Source organism: Capricornis sumatraensis, chromosome 6, assembly GCF_032405125.1.
Source record: "Capricornis sumatraensis isolate serow.1 chromosome 6, serow.2, whole genome shotgun sequence".
Taxonomy (NCBI): domain Eukaryota; kingdom Metazoa; phylum Chordata; class Mammalia; order Artiodactyla; family Bovidae; genus Capricornis; species Capricornis sumatraensis.
In genome coordinates, this window is record NC_091074.1 from 93,113,914 (window position 1) to 93,136,709 (window position 22,796).

At 36.2% G+C, this 22,796-nt stretch overlaps 2 protein-coding genes across 2 annotated transcripts in view; one reads left to right on the plus strand and one right to left on the minus strand.

Moving 5' to 3' along the window:
- CENPP (centromere protein P) overlaps positions 1–22,796 on the plus strand; it is a 233,033-nt gene that overhangs the window by 89,322 nt on the left and 120,915 nt on the right. The gene's annotated exons all lie outside the window — the stretch shown is intronic.
- On the minus strand, positions 8,692–10,946 carry OMD (osteomodulin). The gene is made up of 2 exons (XM_068974339.1): positions 10,013–10,946; positions 8,692–9,020 (listed from the first exon to the last, which is right to left on the minus strand). Exons 1-2 carry the CDS (start codon positions 10,944–10,946, stop codon positions 8,692–8,694), a joined length of 1,263 nt encoding a protein of 420 aa, XP_068830440.1.

Consider the following 22,796-nt stretch of genomic DNA (forward strand, 5'->3'; position numbering starts at 1 on the left):
CCCTCTTCTCCTTCTGCCCTCAGTCTTTCCCCGTATCAGGGATGTTTCTAGGGAGTCGGCTGTTTGCATCAGGTGACCAAAATATTGCAGCTTCAGCTTCAGCATTAGTCTTTCTGATGAGTATTCAGGGTTGATTTCCTGTAAGATTGACTGGTTTGATCTCGCTGTCCAAGGGACTCTCAGGAGTCTTCTCCAGTACCACAGTTTTGAAGGCATCAATTCTTCGTCTCTCTGCCTTCTTTACTATCCAGCTCTCACAACCATATGTGACCACTGGGAAGACCATAGCCTTGATTATACGGACCTTTGTCAGCAGAGTAAATTCATTCATTTAGTAGAAGTTTATTGAGTGCCACTTCTCTGCCAGTCCTGTAGAAAAATAAACCCAGACAAGCAAAACTCGTTTTCTCCCTGCAAGGAGGAAGAGTTTGTAAGTAAGCAAGAACGGCAGCAAACAAGTAATAGAAGGCACAGTGAGCGACCTGCTACACAAAAATATTCTGCAGTAATCTGGAAAAGGGTAAAGCCACTGAGGCGGCAACAGACTTACTTCTGTAGAGAAAATGAGGGGGTAGTCATGGCAGGAGCAGACCAAGGTAGAATTGCTCTAGGAATAGGAACAGCACATAGGTGGGGAGGATAGATCATTAAGATAATTTATAATTAGTTGTATATGGCTGGAGCTTAGAGGGAGAAAGAGAAGAGGTTAGGGGGGTGGTACATATTAAGAGATCAGACAGGGTACTAGAGGTCAAATTAAGGAAAAGTCTTTTATACATTGCTGTGATGTTTGACTTTTATTTGTATTCAGTGAGAGACCACTTTGAGAAATTTTTTTAAGCCAGCGAGTGACATGATTCTATTTTCATTTTAGAGAGAGCCCTCTAATGTTACATTTCTGAAAAATACTACTAGTTACCTATTTTATTGGTTATTTATTACAGGTATAGTGATCTAAAATAACACACCTTTATTATCCCACAGTTTCTGTGGCTCAGGAGTCCAAGTATGGCTTTGCTTGTGCATGAGTGCCAAGTTGCTTCAGATGTATCTGACTCTTTGCAACCCTGTGGACTGTAGCCCTCCAGGTTCCTCTGTCCATGGCTTTGTTTATATCTCATCTGCAATCAAGGTGTTGGCTAGGGCTGTATCCTCTTTTCAAGGGTCAAGTAAGGTAAAGGTGTATGAGCCCATGTGGTTGTTGGCCACAACTCCACTCAGAATGTGGGACTAAGCCTCAGTCTTGCTTGATGTTGATTGAAGGCCACCCTCAGTTATTTGCAGCGTGGCCTCTACCATTGGGCAGCTCATATTATGGCAGATTTCTTCTTCACAGCCCAAAAGGAAGATTAGTGTTCCAACAAGACAAGCAGTACAGTTTTTGTAGCAATCATGTACCTGTAATCATATATGCCATCTTTGTAGTATTTTGAGGTCAGAGGTCATATCCACATTGAAGGGGAGATGACTGCACAAGAAAGATTCTAGAAATATTCAGAGTTACACCGAAAAATGTGTATGTTCCCTCCCAGAGTTAGCCAAACTAAAGTTTGAGAGCATAGTTCCAAAGACCATCCTCATTTCTTATACCAACTGCAAGTTTGAGAGTTTCCCAAAACCACCCTTACATTTAATAATTTGCTTACAAGACTCATGGAACTCACTGAAAGCCATTATTTCATGGTTATGGTTTATCACAGAGAAAACTAAAGTGAAATGAAGTCGCTTAGTTGTGTATGACTCTTTGCAACCCAATGGACTATAGCCTACAAGGCTCCTCTGTCCATGGAATTTTCCAGGCAAGAGTACTGGAGTGGGTTGCCATTTATACACATAAATAATCACCCAAAGGAAGAGAGGCAGTAGTCAGAGTCTGGGAGGGTTCCACATACAGAGCTTGTATTGTTCTCAGGATGTTCTCATCAATGCCTTCCCAGCATTGATGCATGACAAGGAACATGGGTATTGCCAACCAGGAAAGTGCTACTGAACCTCATGGTTCAGCTTTTACTGGGGCTTCATTACATAGGCCTGATCAACTGAGTATTCCTCATGTTTGAACTCTGCCCCCAGTTTAACTGATTCCACATGACCCATCCTAAACCACATGGTTGTCTTTCTGGCATGGCCAACCTAAGACTGTTGGGTTTGGCCTGTCCCATCCTAAAATCTGTTGTTGTTGTTGTTCAGTTGCTAAGCCTTGTCCAGCTCTTTGCACCCCCATGGACTACAGCAGTCCAGGCTTCCCTGTTCTTCACTATCTCCCAGAGTTGGCTCAAACTCATGTCCATTGAGTCAGTAATACCATCCATTCATCCCATCCTCTGTCGCTGCCTTCTCCTCCTGCCCTCAGTCTTTCCCAGCATCATGGTCTTTTTCCAGTGGCTGTTCATATCAGTTGGCCAAAGTATTGGAGCTTCAGCTTCAGCATCAGTCCTTCCAATGAATGTTCAGAGTTGATTTCCTTTAGGATTGACTGGTTTTATCTCCTTGCTATCCATGGGACTATCAAAAGAATTGTTATTGTTGTTCAGTCGCTAAGTCATTTTGTGACCCCATGAACTATAGTACACCAGGCTTCCCTGTTCTTCACTGTCTCCCGGAGTTTTCTCAAATTCATGTCCATTAAGTATAACCCTCATTTTAAACCAAGATATAGATTAATTCCTAGAAGCTGAACAAAGCACAGACTGCTCTTTGGAGTCAAATTCTTTCAGTGTAAAATATGTTTCAAACTTAGATTGTTTTCTACTCCAGAAAGAACTATTTAACTTTCACTGCACAGTAATGAAAGATGAATGCCATCAAGGCTCAAGAGCAGGTATTTATCCAAAATTGAGAGGGTTATCTCTGTGGAGTTTTTTTTGTTAACCCTACTACATTATCCTTGGTATCTTTGTAGGGTTTTATGTCTTTGAAGGTGTATCAGAATTTTACCTTGTGTAATCATTGCTCCTTCAGTATGGGAAAGCCCTCTGACTTGTTTCTAACCAACATTCTGGGCTTTTTGTGGGACGTCTGTGATTTGAATCTCCATCTCAAATACCTGCTTATACCTAAAGCCTAATCATTTGGTCAAATGAAATAAAGATGGGAACCCAAGTACTTTCTGGACTAGAAGGCTAAAACTTAAAGGGAGGGGAATCATGACTCAATATAAATAAGGGTTAATGTTTAAAATGGATCATATTTGTGATTTTTTCTGAGTAGTATACATGAGTCCCCGTATAATAAGTTTGTAACCTAAACATGCAATGACAGACATATCCAGAAATGCTGTGATATTTACTTGCTGGGCATAGCAGGTTATATTTACTTAGGAAATTGGAACATAAAAGAAACTGGATTTTTAGCTGTTATGATTTAATTTTGTTTCCAGCTGCTGTTATTCTTCATTTCCAAGATTTAGAAAAGATGGATTTGGAATCAGGAAATTGGAGTTTTAGTTCTGGCTTTCCTTGGACTTCTTTGCTACAGTAAAAGTATACAGAAGAAACAGATTTATTTTTTTCAGCTTTCATACCATGGAATTGGTTATGTGTGTTATATGATATGCATATATCTGCGTTTTGGTTTAGTGGTTCCAACTTGAGGAATAAAGTAAAAAATGTATAGTTTTCAGGTTATACTTAAATACATGCTAAACATTCTCAACCAGTATATTGTAATCAAATTTATTAAATATCCCTTATTTTTATTTCCTTTTTAATGTATTTGTTACGCTTGGGTTCATGGTGTCATTTGAATTTATTCATTAGTAGGCACAAAGACAGAAAGTTCAACCTCAGAACTAATATAGCTAATATTTTGAAGTGTAATGAGAAGATTGATGAATTTTCATCTTTTTCTTTCCTGATATATCAGCTAGTTTTTTCTGTAACTCTGGTAGGTAGAACTTTATTCTTCTGTTCTACAGAAAGCAGTGGTGGTTATTTGTTTTGTTTTCTTTTTACTGAGAACTACTTGGGGTATGAGTTCCTCTGCACGTTTTTGATTAATGTAAGATGGTTGTTCATCTGCCTCCCTCTGGGCCCTGCAGCTGGAGGACATTTTGTGACGCATTTATACGTACTTGCCTTTAAAGGGAGAGCAGAGTTGGCCCCTTTGACCTCTTCTACCTAATAGACAAGAAGAGTTTCACCTTACTCTGGCCAGAGGAGCCAGCCAGCCAAATGCCTCATGAAGGGTCTGGGAAACTCTGCTCCCCATCCTTCTAGGCTATCTAGAGGTGCTTTGGAAAGCTAAACCATCAAATAATGACTTGGAATATGTTTGTTGTGGATATATGATTTTAGATCTCTCTTCTCTCTCCCTAATGAAACCTTTAGTAAATTCTCTCTTGTTTACTAATCTTTTGTACAATAGAACCTTGGAAGGAACCTGAAAGATGCAAACTCCTTTCTAGAGGGTCCACTGAGGCATGTGAAGCACAGCTGACAGCTCGGGGCACATAGATCCAGTGGGAGGTTGGGCTGGACATGCTGCAATAATAGTTGCTGCTTGTAGGATACCTGTAACTGGCATGCATGTGTGTGCGTGCTCAGTCGCTCTTTGTGACCCCCTAGGCTGTAGCCTGCCAGCCTCCTCTGTCCATAGGATTGTCTCGACAAGAATACTGGAGTAGGTTGCCATTTCCTCCTCCAGGAGATCTTCCCTACTAGGGATCGAACCTGCATCTCCTTCGTCTCCTGCATTGCAGGCATTCTTTACTGCTGAGCCACAGGAAACCCTTGTAACTGGCATGTGCTTTGTTAAATGCTATGGTATGTATACTATCTCTACTTGTCCTTATAACAGCCCTGTGAGAACCACCTTCCTTACAGAAATGCAGAAAGAGAGACTTCAAGAAGTAACTCACTCAGAGTCATCTTGCTTAGTTACAAGAGTGAAGTCAGGCTTCTACCAAGGTATATCTGATTTCAAATTCCATGTTTCCATCAGGTTTTTTTCTTCGCTAAGCCTGTTCTTAAATATATTTTCTTTTGTCAGTTTAGGAGGAGATAAAAATAGGTGCTCCATAATTCTCAAAATTTGGAGTGTTTTAACTATACAAGAAGCGAAATAACTAATTACCTCATCTTTATGTTAATCTCACCGTGGGACCTTATTTTCTTCACTCCTGCCAGTCAGTCACTACTCACACATCAAAGTACCACCTCTTCCTTGAAGCCTTCAGTTGCTTCACCACATCCTGGCCAGAAGTAAAGTTAATATATCTGTTTTCATATCATTTTTCAGTTACTGCCACATTTTCTTTCTTTCTTTCTTTTGTTAGAATGAGTTATTACATCTTATTTTCTTTGTTAAATTTTTAAATAACAGCTTTATTGAAATAATTCACATCTCATACAACTCACTTTTTTAAAGGGTACAATTCAGTAGCTTTTGGTGTTTTCAAACTTGTACAGTCATCACTACAGTCAATTTTAGAATATTTTCATCACCCAAAAAGAAATTCTCTATCCATTATCAGTCACTGCCTACTTCCCCTGTTTCTCCTGCTCCCCAACCCCAGGCAACCAATAATCTTTCTGTGTCTATAGTTTTGCCTGTTTTAGACATTTCATATAAATGGAATCATGCGATACGTGTTCTGTGACTGACTTTTCACTAGCTAGCATAATGTTCTCATGGTTCATCTCTGTTATAACATGTATTAACATCCTTCCTTCTTTGACTGAATAATATTCCATTGTGTGGATATACCACATTTTGTTTATCCTTTCATTAGCTGAAGGACATTTGGGTGGTTTCTACTTTTTGGCTATAAATGGATAATGCTGCTGTGAACATTTGTGTGCATATTTTTGTGTGACCACATGTGCTCAGTTTTCTTAGGTATATATCTAGGAAGGGAATTCTTGGTTCATAGGTGACTAATTGAAGGACTGCCAGACTGCTTTCCAAAGCAGCTGTACAATTTGACTTCGTCACCAGTGGATTCCACTTTCTGCATCTCCTCATTAATACTTATTGTTTATTTGCCTTTTTGATTTCAGCCATCCAGGGAATGTAAACTGTCTGGTTGTAGTTTTTTATAGTTTGCATTTTCCTGACAGCGCTCATTAAATTTTAAATAGTCTTCTCTTTCTCGTCTCATAAAACATCCACAGTGTTTTCCATATGTTAGTTCATAATAAATGTTTACATTTGTAACCCTGTTTTTTAAAATGTCAGTAAAGGGGGAGATGGTCCTTAAAGTTTTTTACCTCTTTTGAAAATGTGCTTTACCCACATCACTAACATTTACCTCTTACCATCATAGCTGTTGCCTTACAGTGTCACAGATGCACATACCTATTCTGTTTGACGTCTCATTGCTAAGCCCTACATGCCAAATGACTTGATGAATGTTTATTAAGTGAATGAATGGAGTATTGTTCATATTCACTCTGGATTGTTGAGCTAACCCCTAGGACACACAGGTAGTCTGTTTCTGCTAAATGTTAATAACCTGCTCAAAGATATAAATGAGCATTAGAGGCTTCATTTTAAACTGTCATCTCCAAAAAGGTAGACTCATTGCTGGAAAACTGCTTCTAAAATATTGTTCTAATTGTCTGGTCTTTTTGAATACTGTTTAAAAAAAAATTTTTTTTTAGGAGTTTCCTATATAGGCAGTCCCAGATTTATGTTTATTCCTTACCTGAGGAATTCTATAAAATACTAACCTGGTAAATCAAGAAAGTTCATCATAGAAGTTATATTCCATTATAAGGCATACTTAAAATGCTTCAAAATGATATGTGATTATTAAGGTTTTAAAGAAGATATCAAAACCTGTTATTCAAATGTCAAAGGAACTCTATTCAACTTTAGCATATGTACATAAACATTGGCTGATATACATATATGTTTCTAATATATTGTGCTAGGAAAATAGAAGTGTTAATAATGCTGATATACTTTCTTGTGCTAACATTAACTTAATCTTATAAATAGAGCAATCATTTATTAGCAAAGTTTTATGTAACTGAAACCTTTCTCTAGTGAATTTATTATAAAAATATTTATCCCAATTAAAATGGAACATAGAAAAGATTGTGTTGTACAATAGCTGGAATTTGCTAAAATACAAATTATGCTGTTTTTCTGGCATCCAAATGGGCGTCCCAGGTGGTGCCAATGGTAAAGAACCCGTCTGCCAATGTGGGAGACATAAGAGATGCCGGTTCTATCCCTAGGTCAGGAAGATCCCATAGAAGAGAGCATGGCAACCCACTCCAGTATTCTTGCCTGGAGAATCTCCATGGACAGAGGAGCCTCAGTTCAGTTCAGTTCAGTCGCTCAGTCGTGTCCGACTCTTTGCGACCCCACCTGGCCGGCTACAATCCATAAGGTTGCAAAGAATCAGACATGGCTGAAGCATCTTAGCATGCATGCATGCAGACATCCAAATACAAGGTTTAAGTTTTTGTTGCTTTGGTGCTCTGAGAGAAAAGTAAGACGAGTTGATTTCAAAGGCACATGTATCCCATTTTTCACGGCAGCGCTGTTTACAATAGCTAGAACATAGAAGCAACCTAGATATCCACTGAGAGATGAATGGATAAAGAAGTTGTGGTACATATACACAACGGAATGTTACTCGGCCATTAAAAGGGACACCTTTGAGTCAGTTCTAATAAGGCGAATGAACCTAGAATCTATTATACAGAGTGAAGTAAGTCAGAAAGAGAAAGATAAATATTGTATTCTAATGCATATATATGGAATCTAGAAAAATGGTACTGAAGAATTTATTCACAGAGCAGCAGTAGAGAAACAGACACAGAGAATAGATTTATGGACATGGGGAGCGGGGAGGAGAGAGTGAGATGTATGGAAAGAGTAACATGGAAACTTACATTACCATGTGTAAAATAGATGGCTGGCGGGAATTTGCTATGTGATTCAGGAAACTCAGACAAGGGCTCTGTGTCAGGCTGGAGGGGTGGGATGGGGAGGGAGATGGAAAGGGGGTTCAGGAGGGAGAGGATATATGTATACCTATGGCTAATTCATGTTGAGGTTTGACAGAAAACTGTTAAATTCTTTAAAGCAATTATCCTTCAATAAAAAAATAAATAAATTTAAAACAACAAAAAAGTAAGACTAGTTGATTTCATAAATTTGTGTGCCTTGGATCCTTAGTTAAGATAACCTCTTTTGAAAATCAAAACTATCATTCTGTGCTCTAAGTGGTAGGACCAGGGTGGGTAGCTGTCATGGTGATGACAAATAAAAAATATGAAAGCTTTTCTGGAGATTAAATCAAAGGAAATCGTCTATTCCTTAAATGAGTTGCTGCCTATTACATTACTTAACCTCTTGGCATTTAAACACTATACTCATAGTGATTTAAATTACGTGGTTTACAGTTTTTAGTTTCTAATGCTACTTCTTTCATCATTTTTAGAAAAATTATTGTTAATATAAATGAGCATACTTGTTTTTTTTCTCAACATGATAATTTTATGTTCAAAGTGTAGTTTTTGATCCTACTTGTCATTCTAATTTATATTTCTACAAGATTTGTATCATTTTGAGGGAATTCTAATCCTATATAATGATGCAGATGTTATCAACAACCTTAATTCAATCTGATCTTAGTATGCTGAGTACTCAATTCTAACCATATTACTATGAGCTATGCATATTTAGCTAAATTTATATTGAATAATAAGATCTTATGAAGTTATAAATGTATACCTATTTAGTTTCTTGCCATTCTTGACTTCCATAATAGTGAGCATCAATGTTTTCTTCTGTTCCTTCTCCTTCTGGGCCTTCATGGTGATCATCATCATCTTCACTGTCACCATCATCTTGAAATCTCCTGAAAACTTGGGTCTTCAGTTGTATCGTTTGACCATTAGTACTTTGTTGTTCACCATAGTAAATAGTGTGTATATGAGGGAAGCAGGAGAAAATGTATGAGCTTATTGGTGCTTTCAGCTTATTTTGATCTACACGAATGTATGTTAAATGGTGGTAATGTAGTGGATCAACTGATGGACACATCACTGTGACATTGACATCTGAAAAATACAAATTAAAAATTAATCCTTCTGTATTATATCCATAATACTATAATGGATTTTATTAAAATATTTATTAGGTTTAATTATTTTTATAGTAATCAAATAATAAAATGAAACTATAAGTGAATTTTATATTATCTAAATAAATGATGGCTTCATTGGCTATTAAGTAATTATTTAATTATTAAATAAATTATTTAAGTAATAAATTCCTAGCAGAAACAATCTCAGAGAAAAAAAAGTGAAAATCACGTATAGTTCTACTATTCAAGATCTCATATTTCTTTGTATACTCTATAGTATTTCATATTTTTTCATATACTTGGTAGTACATATTCTCAAAGTTCAAAGTGATAACATTTAATAGAAAAGACTATAAACCTTGAAGTACAAATTTCTCTGGGGCCCATTTCTGCCATTTCCTTAGCCAGCTTCAAAGCAACCATTTGTAATTTGTAGTGCGATTTAAAGCATGGGCTTTTAAAGATCTGTTCTTTAAAAGAACAAAATAAGATTTTTTTTTTGTATCTTTAACAGACAATAATGGACTTCCCTGGTGGTCCAGTGGTTTGGAATCTGCCTGCCAGTGCTGGGAACACAGGTTCGATCCTGGTCTGGGAAGGTTCCACGTGTAGTGGGGCAACTAAGCCCCTGCACCACAGCTACTGAACCCACACTCGAAAGCCTGTGTGCTACAGCTAGAGAGTAGTTCCCGTTTGCAGCAGCAGAGACCCAGGACAGCCATAAATAAATAGATGAACAGAATAGGTAACCAACAAGGACCTAGAACAGGGAACATTGCTCAATATTTGGTAGTAACCTAAAAGAAAAGAATTGAAAAAAATAGATATTTATATATATATAACTGAATTCCTTTGCTATACGCCTGACCCTAACACAACAGTGTTATTCAACTATGCTCCAATATAAAATAAAAATTACAAATAAATAGTAAAACACAGACATACACAAAATGAAATTTTACATACTTTCAATTTCATTATTTTCTAGGTATAGGTGTTGTAAATTCCTTGGAATATAGAATGCTTGCTTCAGTTTGTTGTGTCCAACATTGAGCTCTATAAGGCTGGAAAGATTAAAAATATTATATGGAATGTCTTGTAGTTTGTTGTGTGATATTCTTAGCGCATGAAGTTTTGGAAGTTCGTTGAAGTAATTTTCTGGTATAGAAGATATTGAATTATTTTCTAAAGACAGATACATAAGTGAAGAAGGCAAACCAGGAGGCATTGATTCTAATCTATTATTACATAGATTGAGCTGCATTAATTTTTCCATTTTGGCAAGTGCTTTTTCTTGTAACATAGAATCATCAATTTTATTAAAACAGAGATCAAGCATGGTCAAGTTGACAAGCCCACTCACAGCATTTGTCTGCAGTCTGGAGATTTCATTGTAACCTAGAAAAATCCTTTCCAAAGACTTAGGAAGAGGAAACGGAAAGTCTTCTAAATTGTTGTGCTGTAGGTGAAGCTGTAGTAGATTTGACAGTTTAGCAAACACACCATGATCAATCTTTTGAGATTTAATTTTGTTGTGGCTGAGGTTGATTTCTTTAAGATGAGTGGCATTGATAAATGAATCTGCAGTCACAGCCTCAATTTCATTAAACTGAAGATAGACTTGCTGAATGTGTGCTGGAATATTTGGGATAGTCTTTAATTTGCGATTATCACAGTACATTGATGATGGAAAGTTAGGTGGACAGAAGCATTCACTGGCACAACCTAAAGTATGCTGATGAAATGGAGCTTCATAGTTTATATTTAATTGGAATTCTGTTTGGTAGACATCATCTGGTTCTTGGTCATAATCTTCATCCCACTGATAACTTTCATATTGGCAATATACTTTGACTCCAAGAAAGAAGAAAAGGACACATACTGAACTTGAAAAGCCCATGTTCCTTTTTTGTCCTATTACAAGACAAAGGGAAATATATAGTGGAAAAAGTGAGTGAAACATGTAATAATTCTTATATAAATGGACAGTTATCTAAAATGTACAATATCTATGTCTGATTTGAAATATGTAAAAGAACGTCCAGAATTAATGGCTGCTGCTCAGAACAAAATTAATGTTTAAGGTGATATTTTTTAAAAAGCCTCGTACTGCATTGAACCAGATTAAGTAATCATCTTTTTAGAGAATCTCGATTTGTCTTGCTTACTAAACTGTGGATTCACAATGATAGCATGACATCTTTCTACCCCAAAGCTAAGTGCTTTTTCCATATGGATATTAGATGGTCTCACTATTTGGCCCTGTCAGTGATGTTCACTACCTGTGAGAAGAAAGACCCTATGTTTTAGTTACTTAGGAGATTATTAATCCTGACCAAAATTTGCCCACTGTAACTCCTGTTTGCTGATGTTCTTTTCTGTTCTTTGGAAAAACATAGAACACTCCATTTTATGTGAAAGCTTGAGATATTAAAAGTAAATATCATGTTTCCTCTCAGTGTTTTCTGTCCAAGTCTGATTGTCACTTCAAATTTTCCCTGTGAAATCGTTTCCAGAATCCACTTATTTTGTCTCTGACTCTACTTGAATAACTGCATCAAATCCTAGATATACACAATATTTACATTCTACAAAGTTTTAGTTTCTAATTGGTTATTCTATACATTTTTCCTAATTACCCTCCTAGCTTTTTTCTTTCCACTATTTTTTTTTTTGAGTTAATTTCTAGATACACAGGTATTAAAAACACACTCCTTATTTCCAAGGAGTTTGGGTCTAGTGGAGAATCAGACGTGCAATACAGTGAAAAGGAGGGTATGTGTGGGGTAGGATTGTAAAAGAGGGAGGCCCAGCTTGTGAAAGAGAGACAAATGACAACAGTCATGCTGAAACTTGAAGTTGTAGTGAATGATGGGATATGTGAACTGGATGAGGAGCCTGAAAACCTTCATTTCAGTCCTATCACTTATGACAGTCGAGTCACTTATATCTGCCTCTTGCCTCATCAGTAAAATAAGAACTATAATCACTTGCCTGCTTATCTCACTTGGTAGTTGTTATTGTCATAAATGCATATGAGGTATGCATGTTAAAAGTACTTTCCAAATTAGAAAGTGATCCAGATGGAATAAGTATGTTATTTAGGAAAAGTTTTAAAAAAATCATACCTCTTTTATTATAAGGCCTTTTTTCTCTACCCTTCTCATCTAGGATTTCATGAGAAGATTAATATTCTCACAGAATTAATATCCTACATCATTGTATGTAATGAAATAGCTTATCTCCTGTTCATCTAGAATGGTATTATTTTTCATCATTGGATAAATGAAAAAATAGTTACTTAAATCATTTTCTCTGACAGAACCCTCTTTGAGAAAGGGTGCCCTAGATCCTAACAACTTAGTTTCTTAGTCTTTTTTCTTTTCTTGTCAGAATCTGAATAGTACAGAATGTAAATATTCCTCTAGTTTCCCAGGTGCCACTAGCAATGAAGAACCCTCCTGCCAGTGCAGGAGATGTAAGACATGCAGGCTTGATCCCTGGGTTGGGGAGATCCACCGGAGGAGGGCATACCAACCCACTCCAGTATTCTTGAGTGGAGAATCTTGTGGACAGAGGAGCCTGGCAGGCTACAGTCCATAGTCACAAAGAGTCAGACACAATTGAAGCGGCTGAGCTTGCCCTTGTGCACCCACAGTACCTTTGGGTCTTGTCAAAGACAAGGTACTGCAAGTCCTTTGCATGCTGACTGCTATCTCCTGTCTTTATAACTTACTTCATGTAGTAACTCCAACTGCAACAATTTTTACTTTCAATGGGACCTAAAAATTATTGATCCAACTGTTTTTCACTGCTCCTCATTCATACCTCTCAGTATACTCAGGTCCTACCAACCTAAACCCATAGTGCATCATGGCCATCGCTGCACATGCCCTCAGTTTGCTGGCTCCTTGAATCTTCATAGTCCAACCCTGGTTACTCCAGTTCTCCATCCTCCCATAGCCTGACTCATGCAGCTGACAGCAATAGGACTGTGCCAACTGGCTCACTTTAAAGTCATGACCGTTGAAGTGCTGCCTTTGTGACATCTCATTAGTCCATTCCTTTTCCCTTTCTCCTACACAAGCCTCTAAAACCTCACCATTGCTTTTGGATGATGACCCTGCTTCCTTTTTCACTCAGAAACTATAATAGATAATCATTTACTCTAATATATTGTCTTGTATTTAATCCTATCCCTTCCTACAGAAAATGCCAAACAGTAATGATTTGATCTTTTTAAACAGTTTTGCCTTTGAAATTTGTAGTTTCCTTTTGATAATCAGTTAGATTCCATCTGTTGTTCCTTCTTATCCATTTGATCCATGAAGGACATGGCATTTAAATTAGACTTTGAAGGAATATGAAGGTTCTCACAGAGGGAAGTAGAGAAGAAAATTTGCAGATAAAAGAAATGAGCAAAAAACATGTAAAGCAACAAAGGATGAGATGTTTGGGAAGTTGTGGTTAACTGTTGAAATAGCAAAATAAGATTGTACAGCTAATCTGGCCCAGAACCTTGAGGCCTAAATTGTGATCTTAGGAATTTGCATGTTGGGAATGAACACCTAGTTCATTAATATAGTTGAGCCATGATCTTCACACTGCAGTGTTCGTGCATCAAGTAAGAGTCCTGGGAGGGGAAGTGAAAGAGTATGGTCTTATCCCAAAGTAAAAAATATTACTAGTGATTTATTTAGTTTGATTTGGTTATTCAGTAATTGTCTTGAATTTTAGGGGTGAGGCATTGTGATCGGTGGGGAACACAGACTGAAAAAGACATGAAGACATGGCTCCTTCTATAAAGAGCATTCAATTTAGTGGACAAGAGAGTCACAACACAGTGAACCGATTCTCAGACAAAGGGAACTATGGCTTGCAGCAGAGATATCAGTGCTGTGGGAGCCAGTGGCTTAACTCTGCAAGAGTGAGACAGGGAAATCTTTGTAGACATCATTTGGCCAAGATTTGGGGAGATTAGCAGGAATGGATAATAGAACATTCTATACATATTACTCTCTGGTTGATAATATTTTACATATTAAATTTATAGTATTTTATATACTCATTATATCAGTACTATAGCATATCAACTTTTTAAAAAGTACTTGTCATACTTCATTTAAAGTACTGCTCCATGAAGTTGAGATGAAAGTAGAAGCAAAGAGGCAAAAACATACAACTACGCAGGATCAGGCCATGTAGAGGGTCTCAGAGGTTGACTGTTATACAGTTGAACTTCAAAAACAGCACTACTCATTAGAGCTCTGAATTTTACCCTTGTGTTAAGAACATCAGTAATTATCAATTAGTAACCTTATATTTGAAAATTAAAGTTGTGACTATTCGATAGTTACGAGAAATTTGGGGTTGGGGGGAGAGACCTGGATGATACTTTTTAGTTCAGCCTTTACCTTTGACTTGGCATCCAGACCTGAAGATGGTGGCCTTTCTGAAAATAAGGAGATTCTTAGTATTATCTGCTTTTGATCTTTTTGGCCAACTAAGAAGAAAGGTCCTTCCTTGAAGACAGTTTGTCTTCTGAATCTGAGCTCATCCATTGAGCCCTCATTCATGGAAGACCTTGGCTCTATAGCTCAACTTTGTCCCACTCCCTTTTGACTTACTGCAGTTTTCTGTTCAGAAATCCATTCCGTCTTCATGGATATAGCCGTTATTTTCTATTCCTCTTACTCCTCAACTTCACCCCTGATCATTTTACTTGTTACAGTGATCTTATTTCTTTTCATCCAAATTTTTCATTCAGCTAATTGTTTACCAGTCATTTGTTAAGCATATTGTTATTACTTCTACCTTTGATGTTCAGCAATTTATGCCATGTTTCCTATAGGATAAGTCATAGTGAAACATTATAACTCATTGTCAATCATCTCATATCCCAACTTCTAATTTTTGATAGGCTGGAGTACAATGAACATTGTGGAAGTGCTCAAAAATTTGCTAAATGAATGATTGATTGATTGATTATAGATTGCATCTTGTTGGTGATGTTTATTACTACTAATGTTGATTGTTTCTAGGCATTTATTTCACCGCAGTGATTTCTCTAAAAGAACATAGTCACAGAGAACATGGCTGTTTTCTTTTCTATTAAATATTTCTGTCACAATATATTATATTCACTTTTCTATTACCTGGTTTAGTAGAAAAATAACAAATGTGAAACAGAAAGTTTAAAGCAAAGTGAAACATGTTACCAGGCTTTTAAAATTATTTGTTAATGTGTATTTTTCATATTATAGCTAAAAAAGTTTCTATGTCATAACATTTCTCCTACCTGGAAAAAAACACTCATACTTTCATCAAGAAAGTTCTAACTTAAATTACTAATCAAATTGAGATGGAATTTTGTTCTGGAAAGTTTGAAATAATTTGAAAGCTTCATAGCGTTTAATTATTTTAAATACTTGTCTCATTGGTATGCCATAGAAGCTAAAATGTAATGAGACCAACTATTAGTATATAATTCAGAATTTTTTCCAAAGCAGTTTTAAATTTAAGTCTGTAAAATGAAAGTTGTATACGTCAGTATCACACCCAAGGCCTAAAGAAGTAAGATTCTTGCTATGAAAGAAAGTCTCAAGGTTATTTTTAGCCATAATACATTTGAATCTTAGTTAACTGAAACCCAAGAAACTAGATCCTTTAGAGCTACAGAACTTATATTTTCTCTTTGAGGAAGAGGCAAACACATTGTAATATTTGGTTAATAGAGAAATTTTGAGAAAATGTCCAGTGAAATTTATACAAATGCCCATTTCTTTACAACCAGAATCTCTAGCATTGCTCAGATGTATGACTAAAAGGTGTTTGCTGATTTTTTGTCAGCAACTTTTTTTGTCAAAGTTGAGAAAGAGAAAGAAAGAGAAACAGAAAACTACTGTATTAACCTGAAAGTCTTTCATTCAAAGTAAAAAAAAAATCTAAACAAAGATTATTTTATTGGGTAAACCTTAAGTTAGAAAATTAAATTTCCTGCATTACTTCTTTCCCTGAATATTTGGCTAATCAAAATTTAATGTAACTTTTACCAGATATTGCTTACCAAAATTATGCATTTATGGTGGCTATAATCTATTTTAATGTTAAATCAAATATACTTAACTTTTAACAGCAGGAATTTTTTAAAAAATTGAAAATTATTTTATCATCATACCTGTTGAATTTGCTTTAGTTTTCAGGGGCTGATGAATTTGCAAATCCTGTGAATGAATCAGAAATTCCTGAATTCTTAAACTGAGTCTCTTAAAAATCCACAGTAACTGTTGTGTTCAGGCAGGGCTGTCCCTTGAATTGCTATAGCAATTTAAGCAAATATAATCTGCTTGGAAAATACTTAGGTTGAATGAAAATTATGTATTTCTTTTCATTATCTGAAACTTTGTGGACTCTTAATTTAAATGCTTGTGTTCTTGGTCAGATTTATGTGGCTTACTTCTTTCTTTCCCCCTTAATTTTGGTTTGAGGAATGGCAAGAATTTCCTCTAATATGAAAGGCAAACAGAACTAAATGAAACAGCATGTACTGATTACTGTTTTTATTTTCATTTTCATGCCAAAGAATTCTTCAAATTAAGGTTCACAGTAACATGGAGTTCAGTGTCTGGCATTTTAAGGTGGAACTCAGAGTCATCTTGAGACTTTGGTTATCTGATAACCTTGTGTTCTCACCAGTGCTTTCCTTTATTAAGACAAGGAATCAGGATTAGAAATATACAGCATTTCACTTCTAGTTTATTTTTTAAATGAAATAGACTGTCATTTGTGACACAGATTAGATGGTATTTCCACAAAGCATGAGATTGCTTTTCCATAAAAAGAATTATACCTTCTTTTCTATCAGCTTTCTCACTTTCCCCTCAAATATAGCCACTAGCATACCTTCTAATAAAATATTTGAAATAGAATTATTCTCTTTGTTATGGAATTTACTCAGAAGGTATATCTCTGATTTGTCTATTTTTACTAGTACAAAAAATAATTTTATAATATTAAATAAGATGGAGTTAGAAACTTCTGTTGACCAACCATTTTTGCCTTTATTTTGCAGATGTAGGAAATTTACAAATTTCACTGAACAGTCTCTCCTGAAGAGTATCACTTAACTACTTAAATGCTATATTTTTATACTAATGTTCTCATATTTTAAACAGAGAGTTAACTTGTGTCTCTTGGCAGTGAATTTTGAGTTCATTCTTTTGGGAGATTCTTTCAAGCTTGTACAAACTAATAAGATAAAGTGATTCTTGAAATTTGTTTTTGTTTTCTCAAAATAGTATTTTCCATTAAGTTTTTACAAATAACTCACAAGATTTATTTGGTTATACTTCATACTTTTAAAACGTGTACAGTGTTTCAGGAGATGTTTTGGCAATATTATAAAAATCTTATCTGTTATTTGAGACACTGGTCTGTAAAACGTGGCTAATCGTGTTTGGGCCAAGATTTCATCCCGTTACTGATCTTTTCCATATGTTTCCTATTAGTGTTTGTTCTTAAACCTCAGGCTGCCACACTAAGGAAGAGAGAGCAAATCTGTGTACTTTATCCAAAAATTATTCTATATGCCCTGATAGTTCTTTTGGAAGATTAATTTAAAATTAGCAGCTTAATTTTTCTTTAATTCTTCATTTAACTGTGAGATTTGAACTTATGATAGTGATTTTGTTATTCATGTTCTTAACAAATGTGAAAATATTTATCAATAAGTAACTGGAACACTCAGAATTAAAAGTAGTATCTAGGAAATTTAAATAAGGTTGATGATTTCATCAAGTTTTAGTTTGGTAGGGGATGGGAGAGTTGGTTTGAGTCAGACCTTAGAGGAAAAATAGAAGCTGCAAGTAATTGTGATAGTTCACTGTTTTAGTTAGAGTTTATTTTATTTTATTTTTTAATTAGTTAATTTATTTTGGCCATGCTGTGCAGCTTGCAGTATCGTAGTTCCTTTACCAAGGATTGAACCCTTACTCTCAGCAGTGAAAGCACAGAGTCCTAACCACTAGACTGCCAGGGAATTCCCTCAGTTGATGGTTATAATTGTAGCAATTAGGGAGAAAAGTCAGTTGAATTGGTAAAAATCTAAATTACATTCTATGATTACAATTTGATTGAAGTAGATTCAATATCTCAGATCCAAATAATTAGTGCTGGCTAGGAAAGGTCTGACTGAGACTTAGTAATTATGGTAATAAACCATAATAAGCATTTTTAATTAATTTATTCATCCAGCTAATACTTGTTGAACACCTGCTTTATTAAAGGCACTTTTAGCTGCTGAGGACCTAGCAGCTAAAATAGTCTCTTTTTAATCATAGAAGAGGAAGATAGAAAATAAACATATATCAAGTGGTATAGAGTGCAATGGAAAAATGAATGAGCACAGAGGTATAAGTCAGTAGTTCTGACACTACTGTGATGTATGCTGGAAAGGTATGGTACTGCAGCTGTGGCAGAACTGCTGGAAGGAGCTTACAGACAGGCACGTTGAGGTGGTGGGAATGAAAGGCAACAGTTGTTTTAGACCTCATTAACACTTATCTGACTATTTCCCCAATTTATTTGGTATATGAAAGTATTACTTTTGATTTTAATTTCCATTTCCCTTATTACTAAACAGGTTGAACATTTTTTCGAATGTTTTTCAGCCATTTGAGTTTTTTCTTCTGAGATATGCCTGTTTTTTTTCTTTTTTTTTTTTTTTGCTCACTCTTCTATTATGTTATTTGTCTTTGTGATTGACTTTAAGGGTTTCTTTTTTAATATATTATGGCTACCTATCTTTTGTTATATGCATGACTGTTGTCATTTTTCAGTTGATTCTCCTGGGTTTTTCAGGTACATATGAGTCATATGCAAATGATATTGTACCTTCTTTTTTAATATTTTTGAAGGGATAGCTTGTATTTCAAGAAGACATTTTGCTAATCTTTACTATTCAGACAACTGGACTGTTGGTTTGTATTTCTCTTAGTTAACGCCTAACTAAACCACGTGAGATAAAAAATACAATTCAAATCAATAAACCACACAATAACAAAACTGGGAGACACCATAGAAACCTCATCATATAAGGAAGTATAAAGAGAAGAATTTTATTTTTCTTTTAAATTAATTTCTTTATTTTAATTGTAGGCTAATTACCATATTCTGATGGGTTTTGCCATACATTCACATGAATCAGCCATGGGTGTTCATGTGTCCCCCCATCCTGAACCCCCTGCCCCTGGCTCAGGGAATGTAAAATATGTATTTCCACAAAGCATGAGAAATCCAGAGACTAAACTGTTTAACTAGAAATTGAGGGTCAAAATAAACCAAATTCTCAGCAAAAAAAAAAATTTTAAAGGCCAGTATACTATTAGGCACAAATGGCAGAGAGTGCAAAAGAGCACTCAAAGGCTCATGGAGCATCCAGTACTCTCCACCCTCACACAAATTTCCAAAATTGGGTAGGTTCAAGAGGGAGGAGACGTGTATACCTATGGCTAATTCATATTGATGTATAACAGAAACAAAAGTAATGTTGCAAAGCCATTATCCTTCAGTTAAAAATAAATTGTTTAAAAGTCAGCTTGCCAATTCAGGAGAAGCAGAAAAATAAAGTTGTTTATATAATCCATTCAGTGTTTTGTTTTATTTTCACTGACTGCAAATAAAGTACAAAGCAATAGCATTTTCAGATTCAGGAAAAAGTGATAAGATGTGTTTCCCTTTGCCAAATTAATGAGAATTTTTTTTTTTTTTTTTTTTGTTGTTGTTGTTAAAGAGGATGGGATATATGGATCCAAGGAGCAGAATTCCTATTACTTATGTTTATTGAGTTCAGTTCGGTCACTCAGTCATGTCTGATTCTTGGCGACCCCATGGACTGCAAAACTGCAGGCTTCCCTGTCCTCACCAGTTCTTGGAGCCTACTCAAACTCGTGTCCATCAGGTTGGTGATGCCATCCAGCCATCTCTTCCTCTGTCGTCCCCTTCTCCTCCCACCTTCAATCTTTCCCAGCATCAGGGTCTTTTCCAGTGAGTCGGTTCTTCACATCAGGGGGCCAAAGTATTGGAGTTTCAGCTTCATCATCAGTCTTTCCAATGAATATTCAGGACTGATTTCCTTTAGGATTGACTAGTTTTATCTCCTTGCAGTCCAAGGGACTCTCAAGAGTCTTCTCCAACACCACAGTTCGAAAGCATCAGTTCTTCAGCACTCAGCTTTCCTTATAGTCCAACTCTCACATCCATACATGACTACTGGAAAAACCATAACTTTAACTACAGGGACCTTTGTTGGCAAAGTAATGGTCTCTGCTTTTTAATATGTTGTCTAGGTTGATCATAGCTTTTCTTCCAAGGAACAAGTGTCTTTTAATTTCATGGCTGCAGTCATCATTTGTGGTGATTTTGGAACTCCCAAAAATAAAGTGTCACTGTTTGCACTGTTTCCCCATCTTTTACCATGAAGTGATGGGACTGGATTCCATGATCTTAGTTTTCTGAATGTTAAATTTTAAGCCAACTTTTTCACTTTTCTCTTTCACTTTCATCAAGAGGCTCTTTAGTTCTTCTTCGCTTTTTGCCATAAGGGTGGTGTATCTGAGGTTATTGATATTTCTCCTGGCAATCTTGATTCTAGCTTGTGCTTCATCCAGCCTGACATGTCTCATGATGTACTCTGCATATAAGTTAAATAAGCACGGTGACAATATACAGCCTTGACGTACTCCTTTCCCGATTTGGACCCAGTCTGTTGTTCCATGTCCAGTTACAACTGTTGCTTCTTGACCTGCATACAGATTTCTCAGGAGGCAGGTCAAGTGGTCTGGTATTCCCATCACTTGAAGAATTTTCCACAGTTTGTTGTGATCCACACAGTCAAAGACTTTGGCATAGTCAATCAAGCAAAAGTAGATGTTTTTCTGGAACTCTCTTGCTTTTTTGATGATCCAGCGGATGTTGGCAATTTGATCTCTGGTTCTCTGCCTTTTCTAAATCCAGCTTGAACATCTGAAAGTTCACAGTTCACATACTGTTGCAACCTGGCTTGGAGAATTTTGAGCATTACTTGCTAGCGTGTGAGATTAGTGCAGTTGTGCAGTAGTTTGAACGTTCTTTGGTATTGCCTTTCTTTGGGATTGGAATGTTTACTCAGGTTAACAGTTATTAAGGAAATTTTTAGGAGATGGTTATATTGCCAGTGGTAAAGTTCTGGGATGGGTAGGTCTGCCGGTGCAGTGAGTGAATGAATGGATGTTTGCTGGATGAAGTGGGAGTATGAACTAGGAGGGAGCATGGAAGAACCTTCTGGAGTGATAGAAATCTTTTATATTTTGATCTCCTTTGAACAAATGGTGCTAAGACAATTGGGTCACATGCAAAAATTTAGTTAAAATGAAATAAAGATCTAAGTTTTAGAGCTAATACTATTACATTTCAGAAGAAAAATTAGTCATTATCACCTTGGGTTAGTTAGGCATCAGTTTCTTAGATGTGACCCTGAAAGCATAAGAAACGGAAGAAAAATATATAAATTGGGTACCATTAAAATTTAGATTTTTTTTTTCTGTACCAAAAGATACCACAAGAGTGGGGAGAAAAAAACAACACACGTGGGGAAAAAAGTTTGCAAATCATATATATGATTAAGAACTTGTGTCTAGAATAGTTAATAAACTCATACAAGTCAATAATAATGATAATGATGAATTTACAGTGACTGGAGAATCTAAATATATGTTTCTCCAAAGATAATAAATGACCAATAAATACATGAAAAGATGCTTAACATCCCTGATCATCAGGAAAATGTACATCAGAACCACAGTGAGGTGCTACTTCATGCTTTCTAGTAGCTGAAGTAAAATGTATGGACAACTGCGAGTATTCGTGATGGTGTGGAAAAATTAGAATCTATATATATTGCTGATGAAAATTTTAAATGGCACAGCCACTTTGGAAAGCAATCTACAGTTCCTCAAATAATTGAACGTAAAGTTTCCACTTGACCAATCAGTTTTACTCCTAAGTATATAGCCAGGAAAAGCGAAGATATATGTTCACACAAAAACTGTATGCATATATTTATAGCAGCATATTTGTAATAGCCAAAAAGTAAAAACAACTTAAATATCCATCAGCTGACGTATGAATGAATTAAAGTGGTTCTTTCATACAATGGAGTATTGCTGCTGCTGCTGCTGCTGCTGCTGCTGCTGCTGCTGCTGCTGCTGCTGCTGCTAAGTCACTTCAGTCATGTCCAACTCTGTGCAACCCCATAGACGGCAGCTCACCAGGCTCCCCTGTTCCTAGGATTCTCCAGGCAAGAACATTGGAGTGGGTTGCCATTTCCTTCTCCAATGCGTGAAAGTGAAATCGCTCAGTCGTGTCCGACTCTTAGCGACCCCATGGACTGCAGCCTACCAGGCTCCTCCATCCATGGGATTTTCCAGGTAAGAGTACTAGAGTGGGGTGCCATTGCCTTCTCCATATGAAATGTCCAGAATAGGCAAATTGATAAAAACAGTGGATTTGTGGTTACCTAAGGCTGGGAGTAAGTGAAGAGTGATTTTAATCAGGACAGGATTTCCTTTTGAAGTGACAAAAATGTTTTGAAATCAATTGTGTGATGCCTGCTAACCTTGAATATATTAAAAATCTTTGAGCGATATGCTGTTTTTTGAACTGTATGCTTTAAATGGTGAATTGTATGACATGTGAATTATACCTCAAATAATGC